This window comes from Hevea brasiliensis, chromosome 7 (genome assembly GCF_030052815.1).
Source record: "Hevea brasiliensis isolate MT/VB/25A 57/8 chromosome 7, ASM3005281v1, whole genome shotgun sequence".
Taxonomy (NCBI): domain Eukaryota; kingdom Viridiplantae; phylum Streptophyta; class Magnoliopsida; order Malpighiales; family Euphorbiaceae; genus Hevea; species Hevea brasiliensis.
The window spans coordinates 54090081-54107535 of record NC_079499.1 but is presented as its reverse complement, the minus strand read 5'-3'; the positions used below and the strand labels follow the sequence as shown (position 1 = coordinate 54107535).

The 17455-nt window shown below is 42.4% G+C and overlaps 1 protein-coding gene across 2 annotated transcripts in view; it reads right to left on the bottom strand.

Annotated features, from left to right (window-relative positions):
* LOC110669137 (uncharacterized) overlaps window positions 1-17455 on the bottom strand; it is a 29143-nt gene that overhangs the window by 2107 nt on the left and 9581 nt on the right. For both annotated transcript variants that reach the window (XM_058150100.1, XM_021830637.2), the window contains exon 2: window positions 1206-1273. In XM_058150100.1, the coding sequence (XP_058006083.1) occupies window positions 1206-1273 (68 nt within the window). The remainder of the gene's footprint in view (window positions 1-1205; window positions 1274-17455) is intronic.

Genomic DNA, 17455 nt, shown 5'->3' with positions numbered 1-17455 from the left:
TCTCGCGTCTCATCTATCAGAACAATATCATCCATAAACATCATGCACTAAGAAATTTTCTCTTGTATATATTTCGTCAATTCATCTAAAACTAATGTAAAAAGGTAAGGGCTTATAGCTGATCATTGGTGTAATCCAATTGAGATCGAAAAATCTCTTGTGTCCCCTCCCACTGTGCGCACAATAATAGTTACTCCTTCATACATATCTTTCAACACTTGTATGTACCTAATAGATACCCTCTTTTATTCTAACACACTCCATAGGATATCTCTGGGAACACTATCATAAGCCTTCTCCAAATCAGTAAAAACCATGTGTAGATCTTTCTTCACATCTCTATATTTCTCCATCAAACTTCTAATGAGAATGATCGTTTCCATAGTTGAACGACCGGACATGAGGCTAAATTTATTGAGAGAAATAGAAGTATCACGACGTAGTTGATGCTCCACAACTCTCTCCCACAACTTCATAGTATGGCTCATGAGTTTAATTCCCCTATAGTTCGATCAACTCTGTATGTCTCGAGCAACTCTGTATGTCTCCCTTATTTTTAAAAATAGGTACTAGAAATAGAAGTAAAAAAAAAGGAAAAATTTTCATATTAATTAACCAGCTTAGAAATCTTCTAATAAGAAAATATGTTTGCAGAGAAAAGCATCAATGAGAGTTGAAAAAGAAAAAAATGCCAATAATTGCAGCAGCTCTGTTTTGCCTAATGATGTGAATAAGGAATTATAATAGAGTCAAATTAGGCAACCATGTTCAAATTCTTATTAGGAATTCAGAATCAATTTTATTGATAGAAATTCCCTATTGAAGAAACCTAGAATTGTGAGCAATAATGAGAAGGTTGGGATTAGCCTATTACTTCCCCTATGAGCAATAATGAGGGATCAATTGAGATCAAACTAAACTAAAGATCAAGAAGCCTAGAACTGAACTTAACAGCCAAATAAACTTTTTCTTCTATTTGGCTCCCACTCTATTCCAAACCTTTTATCATCTACTGCCAATTGCAGTAATGAATCCTATTTAACATCAGGTGTATCAATTTTAGGACATATAAGCTTTTAATTTCATGAAATATACTTTCTAATATCATTCCCTTTAGTTTTACTACTACTGTTTTGCTCCAAAGTAAAGTGTTACATGACATGCATATTTTAAAATCAGAACATCCTTAGAGCCGTATGATTTACCTTCTCTTCTGAAGCGACGCTTGCTGCTGAGCTTGCTAGTGCGAAAGATTCTGATAGTAAAATTGGAACTGCAAAAGAAAGCATATTTCAAATTATAAAAATAAGCCATTCAAATGTGGAATATTAGGGAAAAAACAAAAGAGACAAACCTTCAGCTGTTCAATTGACAATTCATCCATACACTCAATCAAAAAGTCAACATTTCTCTCCATAAATGGATTGGTTGATAATTGTTAACAATCACAATCACACTAAAATAAGAAACCAGTGTAGAAACCTAAAATAAAGAGAGCATTACATTTACTAAAATGTAGCTCATAAAAAGTCAATATCTTACCTGGTTGATGGGCGAATCAACTTCTAGCTCAGTCATAAAGGCACTGATAAGTGCAGAGTTTGAAACTTTGATTTGTATTATAAAAAAGTAGCATATTTATCTAAAATTCAAATTGCAGCCTCTTTTTAGTTCATTCTATAAAATGATAGTTAATGAAGTACCAAAGGTGGAATCTCATTTTTAAACTGCCATTTTAAAGACTAATTAAATAATCTGGAAAGATGTTGCACAAAAATAAATAACCAAGTTATTCCAAATTGGTTTGGGAAAAGCTAAAAACCAAAAGATTCACTAATGCGCAGAGTTCAGGAAGGTTCTAAACACATCTTTTCCACAAAACATATAAAGCACACAACTGATAAAGAAAACTAAACCAGGTGAATAATCTATGCCAATGATGATCATATGTATAACATACTATAATAATAGTACAACAGCAAAATCAAACAAGTAGTAATAGTAATAAAAGCACGCCATGCATATATCATATAATTGCATACATTCCCATACATCTCATGCATTCATGGATGTCGCAATGGGATCTTGCGGTCGCCCGGACGATCACTCACCGAAGTGGGAAAGAGTGAGGAGTCGCCACCTTAGTTTTGAGGGAAACTAAAGAAAACCATTTGAGAAGTTAAATTAAAAATGAAACCACTTTAAAACAGAGATTCTAAGTTCGGGGTCCGTAAACGGGTGGGGAAGGTGTTAGGCACCCCACCTCGTCCCTTAATAAGGGTAAGTAGATTTAATTCTGCGTCCTTTACAAATTAGTTAGAAGGGCTTAGGCGGCAATGTTAATCCTTTTGGTAGAAGGAATGTTTGATTTTTCACTAAATTTGGATCACCCAGATACATAAGTAAATGAGACAACCTTAGTGAACGGGTGTGAGAATCGGATAAGAACTCTCCTCCGATCTTTTTTAAGTTGTTCATTAAAATTTTGAGGGGAGACCGGATAAGAACCCTCCTCCGGTCTCTTTTAAGTTATTTATTTAAAGTTTTGAGGATGAGACCGGATAAGAACTCTCCTCCGATCTCTTTCAGATGTTTATTAAAATTTGAGGTGGAGACCGGATAAGAACTCTCCTCCGATCCTTATTTAATGTTTATTAAAATTTTGAAGGGAGACCGGATAAGAATCCTCCTCCGATCTCTTTTAAGTTATTTATTAAAATTTTGAGAGGAGACCGGATAAGAACTCTCCTCCGATCTCCTTTAGAGTTATTCGTTAATGTTTTGAGTTGAGACCGGATAAGAACTCTCTTCCGATCCCTACTTAATGTTTATCAAAATTTTGAAAGGAGACCGGATAAGAACCCTCCTCCGATCTCCTTTAAGAGTTGACTTAAAACTTTTAGGCAAGGATAGGATAAGGACTCTTCCGACTTCTTCTATTTTGATGAGACTCTGACAAAGACTTTTCCGACCTTTAAAAATTTAACCACGCCTACGGGTCTTAAGAACCTAAAACTAAGAATTCGACCTTCAAAATGCCGGGATAAGGTTTATGGATATCCTGTGGTGAACGAGGAACACTAGACTTGATTCATCGACCTTTTCATGTAGTCATTTTACCAATATCTATTAATGACCGATCCACTGCTTCGCTTACTTTGGTCTTATTCCATTTCATGACATCTTTGTCGAATTGTCGCTTACGCCGCCTAATAGTTCTGGCTATCTTCCCGACGTGTTATTCGTGTCCTCTTTTTAAAGGAGACCTCTAAGTTGCAGCTACCTACGTTTACCCAACCATTTACATACTACAAAGAGTTAAAAAAACTGGTTTTCAGAAATTACGGAGATCAATAAAATGAACTGATCACTAAAAAAATGATTTGAGAGTGACTTTCTTTGGGATTGCTTGTGCAGAAATGGTCTAGATGTAAGAAGAACAAGTAAAATGCGGGAAATAAACGTAGACGCTTAATAAAACAGTAACATGAACTCTTATAACAATATTTTCTCTTGGGTTCTCTTGTACAAAATACCCTTGAAGAAAGTTGCAGATGTATGAAGAACAAAGGAAGTGCAGGAAACAAACGTAAACAGTAGTGTGAACTCTTACCTGTGAGGAGCCAAATATATTGAAATAACTGTGAAGTGGTAAACAGTGATGAAGATGGCGGATTGATCAGCCTGAGAGTTGATGTCTGTCGTGAAACCGAGAGATGCTTTTAGCTAAAAGGTAACCGGGTAAGAACCAGGTGAAAGGAAGTTGAGCTTGAACATCTGAAAGGACAGCAGAGATGATGAGAGTATGACCAGATAATGAACAAACTGGAAATGTAGAGTTCCAATATTCAAAATCTTTTTCAAGAAAACACTCCTGAAAACTAGTTTCAAAAGTATTTTTAATCACTACAAAACAGCAGAGTAACAAACTGAATGAAGTTTCAGAGTTCCTCCACGATAATAGCAGCCTCTTGCCTATATTTTTTGTGTCCCCCCTTGAACAGTTTTTCATGCAGGTATTTATAGGAATCGGGTGCTCCCCATGAAGGGTCAAGATTCATTTTGAGGGAGATGGAGGGTCAGGATTTTGAAGTACATGATCGGATGTTCAGAATTAAAGAGAATCAAAACGAATGGTCGAGATCACTTCTCAAAGTATTTGTCCTTTTCCTCTTTTAATCCGACGGTCTTGAATCCTCTTGTCCGGAACGATCTGAGGGCTGAGAGTGAAAAACGCTGGTATTATCATCTTCTCTTTTGATCCAAGGGCTCCGGATTCATCCTTACAAGTGAGATCAACGGTGGAGATTGGGATGTACAGATCACATGACATACACCGCACTCACAAGATTATGGCGATTCTTAGGCGTATGTGTGGAGATCTCGTCGCCATGCTTTAACTACCCTGGCTCCGATTCGACGACGGTTATTGGAATTTGTCTTATTCTTTTGTCTTCCGATCCTCCCTAGCTCCTATTCCGATCTCTCATGCCGATCTCCTATCTCCGATCCCTTTATCCCTTGATCACCGATTCGGTCCAAGCATTAATTACATCTCGATTTTCAAGCGCCCGCTGCTTTCCGCCAAAGATTAAATGCCCATTTTCCCTATATATACCCTCGTTGATAGTGGCATTTCCTTCATTCGATTTTTCTCTTTCTCCTTGTTTCTTGGTTCTAGCTGCTCCGGGAAAGTTCCGCTACAATCGTGGTTTTGATCCTCTTCCGATGGAATTCCCTTTCCTCGATCAAAATTTACGATCCTTGATTGGATGGTCCTAATTGACGATGGTGAGAGAACTGGATTTGACCGATCCAGATGCGGGCTTCGGTTGTACCGATCTCGAGTTGCTCAATCGAGTTCATTCGCTTCTCATCACATTGAGTGTTCCGACAATGATTCGATCCACATTGGGTGTTCCGACAATGATGAAGCATCCGGCCGGCAATATCCTTGGGATCGCTTATAAATCGATCCTTGGAACACCCGGGAGTATCCTTGAATTAGTTATAACCGATCCATGGATCTCCGGGAGTATCCTTGGGATCGCTTATAAACCGATCCTTAGATCACCTTCAGATAGGATTTTTCACCGGCCTCTAGAGATCGCCCAAATGATGTAATTTTTCAATGTAATCGATCTCTAGAGATCACCCAAATGATGTAGCTAGACCTTTATTGTAATCCGATCCCTAGAGATCGCCCAAATGATGTAATCCGATCTTTTGCAAATAAAGACTTTATTTTGCAGCTTATCATCTTATTATTTTTGCATTGATTATTTTCCGATCTCTAAGGTGGTTATCCGATCGGTTCTTTAATTGAATGACACTAGAATGATCATTAATTAAAAATATTTAACTTATTATGCCGATCTCCAATTAACCGATCTCGAACATTCTGATATTTGAGAGAAGTGTCGTAACACCGCCGAGTCTCACCAATCGATGCGCCGCTTAGAACCTCGCGAGCATTAAATGCTCTGACTAGTATAAATAGGGAGGGTTAGCCGCTTGTTCTCTCATTTCATTTTCGCCTCCCGCTCATAGCTTCAAGTTCTCTCATTTTCTCCGCCCGACGCCGATTAGACTCTGGTAAGGACTTTGATCTTCTTTTTTTGTTTAAGTTCTTTGTTTCTTTTGAAAATGAGCGGTGCCGAAGGTCAGAGAGCGGCGAGCCCTCCTTCCATTGAGTTCTCTTGGTCATCGTCTGATGAAGAAGAGGCAAGCGCGCAACTCGGACCCCTTAGGGTCCTCGCCTGTGTCGGGGTCGGTCGTACCATTAAGGCGCACGCGCTCTTCTTCAAGGAGAGAGACCTTCCTATAGACGAGCTTCCATCGGTTCTTCGGGAACTGACCGCAATCGTTTGTTCAAGAATACAACATTTGTCCTGATTCATATGAGCTGATCAAGTGCCATGGCGATCTTCGTGTCGATCATTCTTTTGAAGAGGATGACATGGTCATGGTGTACGAAGAACAGTTAAAGGCCGGTCTGAGGTTCCCTCTAGCCGATTTCTATAAGGAGGTCCTAAAATTTCACCGAATATCCATTGTTCAAATCCACCCCAACTCGTGGCGGATCTTGGTTGCTTTCCGAGGTCTATGCCGAGCTAAGGGAATCAGACCTACAGCTAAAGTGTTCGCCAAGCTGCACCGGCTAACTCACCGAAAGGACGATGACCACTGGTTCTTTCAGCGGCTTCTAATCGGGCTCTTTTCCGACCGCCTCGCCTCTTAAGAACCGGAAGAATCGCTTTCTTCATTGTGAGGAGCAAAGATCCGAGCCGCTTGAGGACTTCCTCGCACTGGTGGTACCAGTGGACCCTTGCTTCCAACCATATTACCTCGAGCGAAGAGGAAAGTTTGATAGTGATGGATCTCAAGAGTGAGGCTGCCACTAAAAGTATTCTTGTTTGGATTCGGTGACTGCCGAGCTGCACCATTGGACTGTTCAACTGCTCACCGGCCAAGACCGCGAACTTCCGCTCTCTAACCTCGGCATCGGTATTTTCTATATCTCAATTCTCACGACCTTAGTGATCTCACTAACCTTTTCTTTGTGCAGGTATGGCGGGTGGTGAGGGTTCAAGGAAACGGAAGAAGGAGAGAGAGATCTTAAGATAAAGGAGATAAAGCGCTTGAACGACTCAAACGCCTGGCCACGAACTCGGGAGATACAAAGTGATCCTCCCAACCTTCGGTCCGCCGACCACCGGTTACCCGATCTCCTCCTAGATCGAGGAGCAGCCTCCGACTCTGCAGCTTGTTCCAAGCAGGAAGGGGGCCTTCTCAAGCTTCCGGGAGGACCTCTTCTGGGCGCCAAGCATCGATCGATCGCTTGAGGAATAATCGACCGTCAAGGAGAACTCGATTTCGCCAAAGTCCTAGGGTCTACCATCTTTTTCCGGAGGATCGGACAGTTATCCTGCAATGGTCTCGACGACATATTGACTCGGACCATGAGCTTAAACGTGGAGTGTCCGTGAACTGCATCATGATCCGAAAGGATTCAAATACCGGGTAAGGAGATCGGGAAGAAAAATCAGAGGTGGATTCTCTCCGATCCCAACTCTCATCCGCCGGGATTATATATCTCAAGTCGAGGGACGCAAAGCTCCATGAAGACCGGTTGGCGAACAGTAATCGTGCTTTGGATGAGAGGGACCGTGCTCTTAAGGAAGTCCAGTGCTTCACGCCAACGGTTAGCCAGTCGCTTCAACTTATAGAGGAACTTGAGGCGAAGGATAAGGAGCTAAGGAGAAAGACAAGGAGCTTAAGGAGAGGGATGAGGAGATGGTGACGGAATAGCCGAGGCCTATGTGAAGGCTCACAAGGATCTCTTGGCCGCACTCCAGTGAGCTGCTACCTGTAAGAAGACTTTTCTTGGATGGCCGATGTGGCTCCCGAGGACAATGATGAAGACAAAGTGAGGATGAAGCCGAGGGTGAGAGGGAGAGAGGAGTGATCCAAATAGATCAGTCGGGGTGATCCTCACCAATAACTTGTACAAATTATGACATGAAATGAAATGCCTTTTGTTCAATGAATGATTGTGATCGGAAAATTTTAAACCATTATTTGTCCGAGTATTTGATTGTATGAGCACAAGAAACAAAAACTAAATGTGATTATTAATCTAAGTATGAGAGATCGGAAAGCACTTTGAACATGAGATCGGTAGGGAAGAAATGTCGAATGTAACTTGACCGAAAATTTAACTCGAACACTTAAGATCGGAATCGAACCAAAACTTTAGCTCTTAAACTTTTGGAAAGGAGGTCGGCAATAAAACTGGTAGGAAAAGATCTAGTGCCCGTTCATTTTACTCATCAACAGAGATCAGGAATATTCTTGACAGGTCCGGAAATCCAACATCGGGTTTGAGAGGTCGGTAAAATGATTTTGAGAGATCGGCGAGGCTTTAATGAATGTGAGGACTTAGCATTGATTCAAATCTTTGTGAGGAGAGATCGGAAATGTGACCGCCTATCAAGGAGGGACTGGAAACGTGATTAGCTGTTCAAAGAAGAATTTTTATTGATTCTAGGATCGCCAAAATATGGTGTCGACAATGCCCCTCTTTACATAATTTCAATTAAAGGAAAAATTTCCGATAGGAATTATGTAAAGATTCCGACTCATATTTTGGACGATTAGGTATTTGAAATTAGGGAACTAAAGCACACCTAAATTAATGACCTAGAGAATTAAAATCAACTTGGATCTAGAAACCAGAGGTTGATAACAGGAATGTAAATTGCATGAAATTAAAATCAACTTGGATCAAGGAACCAGAGGTTGATAGCAGAAATGTAAATTGCATGAAATTAAAATCAACTTGGATCAAGGAACCAGAGGTTGATGGTGGAATTGCATGAAATTAAAATCAACTTGGATCAAGGATCCAGAGGTCGATAACAGAAATGTAAATTGCATGAAATTAAAATCAACTTGGATCAAGGAACCAGAGGTTGATAGCAGAAATGTAAATTGCATGAAATTAAAATCAACTTGGATCAAGGAACCAGAGGTTGATGGTGGAAATTTAAATTGCAGGAAATTAAAATCAACTTGGATCAAGGAACCAGAGGTCGATAACAGAAATTTAAATTGCAGGAAATTAAAATCAACTTGGATCAAGGAACCGGAGGTTGATAGCAGAAATGTAAATTGCATGAAATTAAAATCAACTTGGATCAAGGAACCAGAGGTTGATGGTGGAAATTTAAATTGCAGGAAATTAAAATCAACTTGGATCAAGGAACCAGAGGTTGATGGTGGAATTGCAGGAAATTAAAATCAACTTGGATCAAGGAACCAGAGGTTGATAGCAGAAATGTAAATTGCATGAAATTAAAATCAACTTGGATCAAGGATCCAGAGGTTGATGGTGGAATTGCATGAAATTAAAATCGACTTACAAGGCGAGTCTAACCCTGACACATGAAGTTCTTTCCCTGAAGAAGTGTACTTAACAAGATAACGAAGGCGGATGATTAATGGAGGAGGAGTTGCAAGACCTGACCTATGATCTCATTCTTTCGGATACCCCTTTTTCATTCCCGACTTTCTTCTTACTCTACGGAGAGCGCCCTTGCAGGTTTTCACTTTCTCTCGCCCATTCGACTGCGCCCTTTCGGGTTTTAACCTATATAATTTTTTTTTTTTTTTTTTTTTTTTTTTTTGAAGGCTATTTCCTGCAAATCTCATAATAAAGTACGTGAGGTTATCAATTTTCAAATTCAAATCTTATGGCAAAAATTTTAACTAATTAATAGCGCATTAAACAAAGAGAAAGGATAGCATGGGGAAAATAACAACAGAAGGAGTGAAGTATAACTTTATTAGAAAGAATAGACTTTCAAAGGAGAGGAAAAGGTACAAAGATAGATCTCACATATTCCTTATGGTTAGTTTTGAAGTCTTTTAACCGCCATTATTTCAAGTTCTTCAAGCTTCATGTCGCGACAGCTTTCCTCTCCATCCGTGGTTTCATACCCTCTTCCTTATTTCTCCACTTTGATTCTTGGGACGCCCTTTGGGTTTTCACCCCAAGAAGTTTTTTTTTTTTTTTTTTTTTTTTTTTTTTTTGATGCCCTTTCGGTTTTCACCCTTTCCCCTTTTTATGCATAGTATCTCTTGAAAGGTTTGCATTGATCGGTCTCGGAATTCTTCACCGCCTATGTGGGTCAAGATCAAGGCTCCTCCGAAAATGTCTTTTAACCACATAGGGTCCTCATAGGTTGGTGACCACTTGCCCCGGGGTCGCTTTTGGTTCAAGCAAGACTTTCTTCAGACTAGGTCCCCGGTTGGAATTCACGCAGCGACATTTTTATCAAATGCCCCGCCATTCTTCTCTCGTATAATTGTCCGTGACATGTCACGTTAACCTTTTCTCATCCAAAGAAATTCAATCGATCCAACCTTGATCGATCCATTCTGACTCATCGATCCCTGATTCCTTCAAAATCCTTAGGGACGGGATTTCAACCTCAATAGGCAATACAGCTTCCATCCCTTAGACCAGTGAGTATGGAGTTGCCCCGGTCGAGGTTCTTACTAAGTCCCAGATGCGTGAAGAGCGAGGAAGCATATCATGCCAATCCCTATATGTGACCGTCATTTTCCGGATTATTCTCTTGAGGTTTTGTTTGCGCTTCCACCGCTCCATTCATCCGGGGACGGTATGGGGAGGAATTGAGGTGTCGGATTTTGTATTGATCACATAATTCCGAATCTTCTGACCATTCAAGTTCTTGGCATTATCGCGACAATTTCATTCGAGACCATGCCGCAGATGATATTGCTTCAAGAATTTGAGAAACGTGTTCGCGTGATGTGAGCATAGGATGTCGCCGACCCACTTGGAGAAATAGTCGATGGCTACAAGGATGAATCTGTGCCCATTGGATGCCTTGGGATTGATGGGACCAATCACATCTATGCCCCACATTGCAAAAGGCCACGGTGAGACGAGATTGAACAGCTTGTGAGGTGGCACATTTATCTGATCTGCGTAAATCTGACACTTGTGGCACTTCCGGAAATACTCGATGCAATCCTTTTCCATTGTGATCCAAAATACCCACGCCGCATGATTTGCTTCGCCATCATGTGTCCATTGACGTGAGTGGCACAATTTCCTCATGAGTTTCAAAAGGATTTTCTTTGCTTCCTTTGCATCTACACATCTCAACAATTCTCCGCTAGCTCCTCTTGTATAGGGTTTCTCCACTGGGAAGGTACCCTAATGCTAACCTCCGAATCATCTTCTTTTCATTTTTGCTTGCCCCTGAAGGGAATTTTCTGGTTCTACAGTAGATCAGGATGTCATGATACCAAAGCTTTCCGTCGGGCTCTTCTTCAATCATGAAGCAATAGGTCGCTCATCCCTTACCTTAATCTTCAACGCCTCAAACGCTCGCTCTTCTTCGATTTGAGCCATAACAACTAGAGTAGCTAAGGCATCAGCAAATTGATTCTTGTCTCTACTGTGTGAGTGAAAGAGATTTCTTCAATTTCTTGATCAACTCCAAGTAAGTACTTCGATATGGGATCAACTTGGGATCCTTAGTTTGCCATTCTCCTTGACTTGATAGATTATCGAGCCGAGTCTCCGTGACACCTCCAACTTTCTGATTTTCATCTCTATAGCGGCATGTAGACCCATTACACAAGCTTCATACTGCGACATTGTTGGTACAAATAAACCCCAATTTAGCGCCTATTGGGAAGTGCTTTCCTTCCGGGGATACTAGTACAAAGACCGATTCCATTTCCGATAAATTGACCGCCCATCAAAATACATCTCCCATACATCGGTTGGCTCATCTTCTTCGTGGTCTACTTCATTGATATGTTCATCGTGGAACTCAAAATCCAGAGCTTCATAATCCGGATAGGGTTTTCTCGCTAGGAGGTCAAGAATCACGCTACCTTTCACCGCTTCCGGTCATATAAACTATGTCATATTGGGAGAGTATAACCCGCCACTTGGCTATCCTTCCCGCACGAATGGGCTTTCAAATACGATTTGATAGGATCCATCCCGGAGATAAGCCATGTCTTGTGATTCAACATGTAGTGCTTAAGGCGATTTGTCATCCAAGCTAACGCGCAGCAAGTCTTTTCTAAGAAAGAATACCTCGACTCACAATCATTGAACTTCTTGCTCGTGTAATAAATGGCCCTCTCTTTTCGCCAGATCATCATGCCGTCCCCAAAACACACCCCATAGAATTCTCGTTGGACCGCCAGTACAGATCAAAGGCCCGCCGCCACAAAGTGACCAATACCGTGGATTTGACAACATCGCTGATTGTTTCAAAGCCTTTTGACAATCCGAATCCCATTGGGTAGGGTTGTTCTTCCGAGTAATCAAAATAGGCTCACTTTGGCAAAGGTGAGATTAGAAATAAACTCGAAATGTAGTTCACTTTCCTAAAATCGCGCACCTCCCTTTCTCGCTTTTGGGGACGGCATTTCTTGAATAGCTCGAACTTTGTCCTGGGTCCACTTCTATTCCTTTCTCGCTACTATGAATCCCAACAGCTTTTCCCGATCTAGCTCCAATATGCACTTAGCAGGTTCACTTCAACTTGTATTTCCAGAGCCTTTCTAACACCCTCCTTATCACCTGAAAGAGGCTCTCTTCTCCCCGTGATTTGATGATCATATCATCCACATATAACTCCCCTTCTTTATGCATCATATCGTGGAATAATGTGACCATTGCGCTACCGTAAGTAGCCCCGCATTTTTCAACCCGAAAGGCATGACCCGAGCAGCGTATCACCCCATTGGGTGATAAAAGCGCTTTATCCTTGTCTTCCTCGCCCATTGGGATCTGATTGTACTCGATGCCCCATCAATACACGAACATCCGCCAAACCCGCAGCATTGTCAACTAGCACATCAATATGGGGGAGAGGGAAGTCGTCTCTCAAGCTAACTTTATTAAGATCCCGGTAGTCAACGCACACCCTGACTCTCCCGTCTTTCTTCATCACCGGGACGACGTTAGCCACCCATTGGGGATATTTGACCACTTCTAAGAACCCGCCATATCGCTTTCGACTTCATCCAACCTTAAGCAAAGGTGTCGATTCATTCTCCTTAGCTTTTGTTTTACCGGATTGTCCCCGGATCAAGGGAATTTTGTGCGCATTATCCGAGGGTCCAAACCCACCATATCATCATAGCTCCATGAGAATACGCGAGAAATTCCTGCTGCATCGATCATATCTCCCAATTCCTCACTCTCCACTTCCTTAAGTTCCCTTTTTACTTCTTCCGTGCCTAAGTTTACTGTGCCCGTTTCGTCTTCACAAGGCACGAGGGAGGGTTCATCTTTTTCATTGCTCTCTTCCGTAAGGTCTTCCTCAGAATCACTTGAAGTAATGGTAGTTATGGGGATTTCAAAATTAACCAGAGGAATTTCGAGTCTATTGGATTATTAGGTGTTAATTGATGAATGTTCCCGAATGAATAAAGAATAGAACATGTTATAAGGATGGAATTAAAAAGGAAAGAAAGAGAGTATTTGATTAAAAATGTGCTTTTAATTCATTAATATTAATGCCATAAGAAAAGGTCCATTTACAGTATTACACTTGTCACCATGGACAAAGTGATCAATTGTAGATAACCAGAGGTACTTTACTCGAGATTGAGTACGTGGATATCCTCCGTTGTCCAGCTTGTCAAGCTCCCGCTTCTTCACCATTGGCTAAACTAGGGCCTCATACAAGGAATCCAGCTTGGATGACATCTATGGATGGATCATCAGTGATTCTTCCAGATTTGCCGGATGTTGAATGACCGGTTTAGTGAAGATTTCCGTGATTCTCGGACTACTTTCACCTTTCCCATCTTCCGTCAAATCTCCGATCCCAAGCATTTTTCTCATCCGTAATCGCCCATCCGCGAGGGCATCCTCCTCATACCCCAAACCATAACGGCCTATCTTCCGAATGGCCAGATAGGCTCGACAATCCCTTGTAATGTGGCGCCTAGGCCTTTACCCTCTTCATACCCACTTCTTGACATTACTTTGGCCACCATAGCCATGGCCCCTCCTTCCCAAAGATCTTGCAATTCAAGGGCCCGGAAAGAACTTTCCAATGACTCCTACCGCTTCCACATAAGGGAGTGATTGCGCTTGGTGACCAAAGATGGCCTCTTCGCCTCACCGTGATGATTTTGCCGCCCTTAATGTATTTGATCTTCCGTGCAAAGTCAAGGAACAAAGATTCGCAGAATCGGATCCAAGGCCTCCTAACAAAGATGGTGTAGGCGGCTCAATGTTCATCACTTGAAACGTGATATTGAAAGTACATGCACCGACTGATTGGCAAGTCAATGTCCCCAAAGACCTCTCTCCTTGTTCCACAAAAGCTCTCACCACCATAGCACTTTGACGTATGTCCGATTGGTCAACCGCAATCTAGCCAAGGTAGCGCTAGGCAAGACATTGAGGGTCGATCCGTTATCGATGAGGACCTTGGCCACTATACGCCTTTACATTTCACCGCTACATGCAGAGCTTTATTATGCCCTAAGCTCGCAGGATCTACCTCTTCTTCGTAAAAGGCTACAGAGCCGATGCCCGGATTTGTCCCACTAACTTCTCAAACCGCCTGAGTAATGTCGTGGTTGACAAAGGCCCGATCCAGATTCTCTGTAAGGCTTGCGGTGCACTTCCGAACTCAAAATCGATAACAAATAAATCCGAAGCGTGTCTTTCTCAACTGCTCCACCACGCCATACTCGCTCGCTTCATTATTTGGAGCAACAGCTTCTTCATCTTCTATGCTCAACAGCTCGCTTCCTCGCTTTCTCAACCTCCTCTTCCGTGTTTCTTGATGACTCTCCCATCTTTACTTTCCCTTTTCTCTTTCTCTTCCTCGTTCTCGTAACACCTCCCACTTCGGGTTATAAACTCGACTTCTTGCTCTGTGGAGAGGGTTTTATTGCAATAACAGCTGGGACTTGTTTGGGGAGTGATGTTGCCGTGTGTCCAAAGATAAGTCATCCTTAAGTGCTCGTGAGGAGCGAAACATGGCTTTGGTAGTGCCGGAGGTGAGGCAAGGCTAGGAGCGGATGTGCTGCTTGACGCTCCCTGAGTAAAAACTTGGAAATTATAGTTCCAAGGGACAGCATGAGTGTTGGTGATGGGGAGTTGTATGAGTCCGAATAATCAGCATCGTGGTGAGGCTACCGGGGTGAGAAGGTGATTCTGGGCTTGGAGGTAGAAGCGCTTGCTGAATCTTGTGGTGTTCACTTCCCTTCCGCTTTTGACCTCTTCCGACATCTCAAAACCTTAAAAGACAATAAGTTCCGACCTCTTGCTCAATCCTCACAATCTCGCACTGTGGTCACCGCCTCCGTGATAAGGACACCCCAGATCCTCCTTCCGCTCCCGCTACACCGAGGGGAAAGATAACCTTCCTCATTGCTATGGCAAAAATCTCTCAAAGTATGGAACCAACTCATCCACTTCGTGTGTTGATCCTCTCCCTTAGATTCAATCATATTTACACCACTACCCGCATTATGGTTGGGCAAAGTGGATTTGAGGTGACATTGGGGAGGGAACCATTCCTCAATCTTCAACCACCTGCCCGGATTAGAGCGTGCACTCTCCTCCGAGTGCCCCGCAGCTTGTCGCTGAATGCCCTTGTGCTCCTCCATGATACTCACACCGGCAAGGCATCATACCACCCGGGATATGGCTACCGGATTGGGTCCAAAGGGACTGCACGATTTGGTTTATACCGACAAGGTATCGGATATTTCACCGAGAGGAGGGGAAGGGGTGGATCAGTGATTCCTTGGAGGTCTTGGGTTATTTTGTGGTGGCCGTGGTTGAGTTGGGAGGAGGAGGTGGTCTTGGTTGGAAATTTGTGGGTGGGGCGACAGGGCGTGTTTGTGGATAATTAGGAAAGGAGGTGGAATGTTGATATGGTTTGGCCATGAGAGGGGAATATGGCAGTAGTTATTTTGGGGAAATTGGGGTAATTATTTGACGGTGACAGAGTGTACATCACCTTCCTTCTTTTTGCCAAAATTGGCGGGCTTCTTCACAGTGGTTTTCACCAACTCCTCGTAGTCTTCCTATTCTCGCATTAGCTTCAATTCTCTCACCGCTTGGATGATATCCGAGAAGCTATTGGAGGTATTGCCAATCATCAAAGTTGAAGTAGGGAGCCTTCAATGTTTCGATGAATAGGAGCAAAGTTCATTGTCGGCCACCGGAGGATATACTTCGCAGCCTTCTCCTCCATCGCTGGGCATCGCTTGAAACTTTCCTGCCTTTTTGTACTGTGTTCCGAGGTCCTCCTTGTGGGTGCCGCATCACAATTGAATTTATATTGCTTCGTAAAGGCATCGCTAAATCCTTCCAGGAGTGTAGCTTGCTCTCGCCCAATTGTATGCACCATCTCGTAGCCGCCCCGAGAGGCTCTCGTGAAAGAAGTGAATGAGAAGTCTATCGCCTTCCGTTAAGGCGCATTTTGGCAATGTAGGTTGCCGTGGATGCGGGATCCGAAGTTTCCTGTACTTGTCTAAATCCGAACCTTGAATTTGGGTGGTACCACCACATCCGCACCAATCTCAGTGATTTACACATCGATCGAACCATACATGTTCAGCCCTCTATTGCTCTCGCCTTTCTTCTAGGCGTATAGTTTCTCGTTATCTCTCGCCCTATGTTCTCCTTCCATCAGATGATATGCTCCTCCAACCGAGCCGAGGGGTGGAGTAAATCGGAGGGATCGGATTGAATGGTGAGGCTCGGCATTTGAGACTACGGGTAATAGGAAAAAGGTGGGTCATTATTTATGGTCACCGGATTGACAAAGTGATTGTCGGTCCGAATGGGAGACTGAAAGGTAAAAGAGGTTGAAGCTTGTTGAGGATCATTTGCTGTAGGAGGCGGAGGAGGTAATGGTGGGCTAGGTTCTGAAGTAGGTTTGTTCTGAGACATTTCCCTCATTAGTCTCATAATTTCAGAAAGCTGATCTTTCAACTCAGAGACCGCTCAGAGGTTCTGTGATTTGCTCCCGATTTTCCATTATCTTCCTTGTTCGAGATCTTGTTAAGTACACTCGCTGGGTTGAACCGTGTTTGGTCGACTTGCCTTGTTTGAATCAATATTGATTTCTATGAGGAATAAAAATTTAAATGAATTTGAGTTTTGCAAAGAAACTAAAAGCCCTTGTCCTGACGTAAGGATACAAAGGGCGCTTGAGAGCCAAGTTGAGTTCGCAAAAGGATAATCGCCTCAACTTTATCATGGCATCGCTCGATAGTCCGATCGTGAATGACTGGATTGAATGCGAATTTATGATACCTGTCCATATAGCTCATTTCTATTTTTCACATAACCCTAGCGAGGAAGTTCCTACGGGAGTCTTTCTTTTCATTCACAAATTTTGCTGAACAATGGTTCAAAAATCACTTCATTAATCGAGTAATTTGTACATCGTATTTTTACATTGGCCTAGGCTCGAAGATTCTTTATAATAAGATGACATTTTCTCGAGATACTCATATAACCTTTCTTCTTGCTTAAGTGGTCGAACACTTTCAGAGCATACTTGATTCGTGTAATAGTTCCTTTTTTCCTGTGCTATCATCTTCTCCAACTGATCCACATTTTCTTTCACCTTGATAGAGGGCAGCTTGTTTCTCTTTCTCTTTCCTTTCTTTAGCACACTCTTTCAAGATGTCGTTGATGAGGAGTGCCTGCTTCTTAATTCAAGCTTCTTCTTCTTGTTTTCCTGCTTATACTCTTCAACGAGCACCTCTTGGTACTTCATCCTTTCCTCAAGCTTACTATTCTCGCTCTTTCATTTCTTTGACCTCACTTGAGAGAGTTTCTTTCTTTTCCCACTGCACTTCTCTTGCTCTTCGAACCCTATCCTTTCGGCCCTTGCCTCTTCCTTGAGCT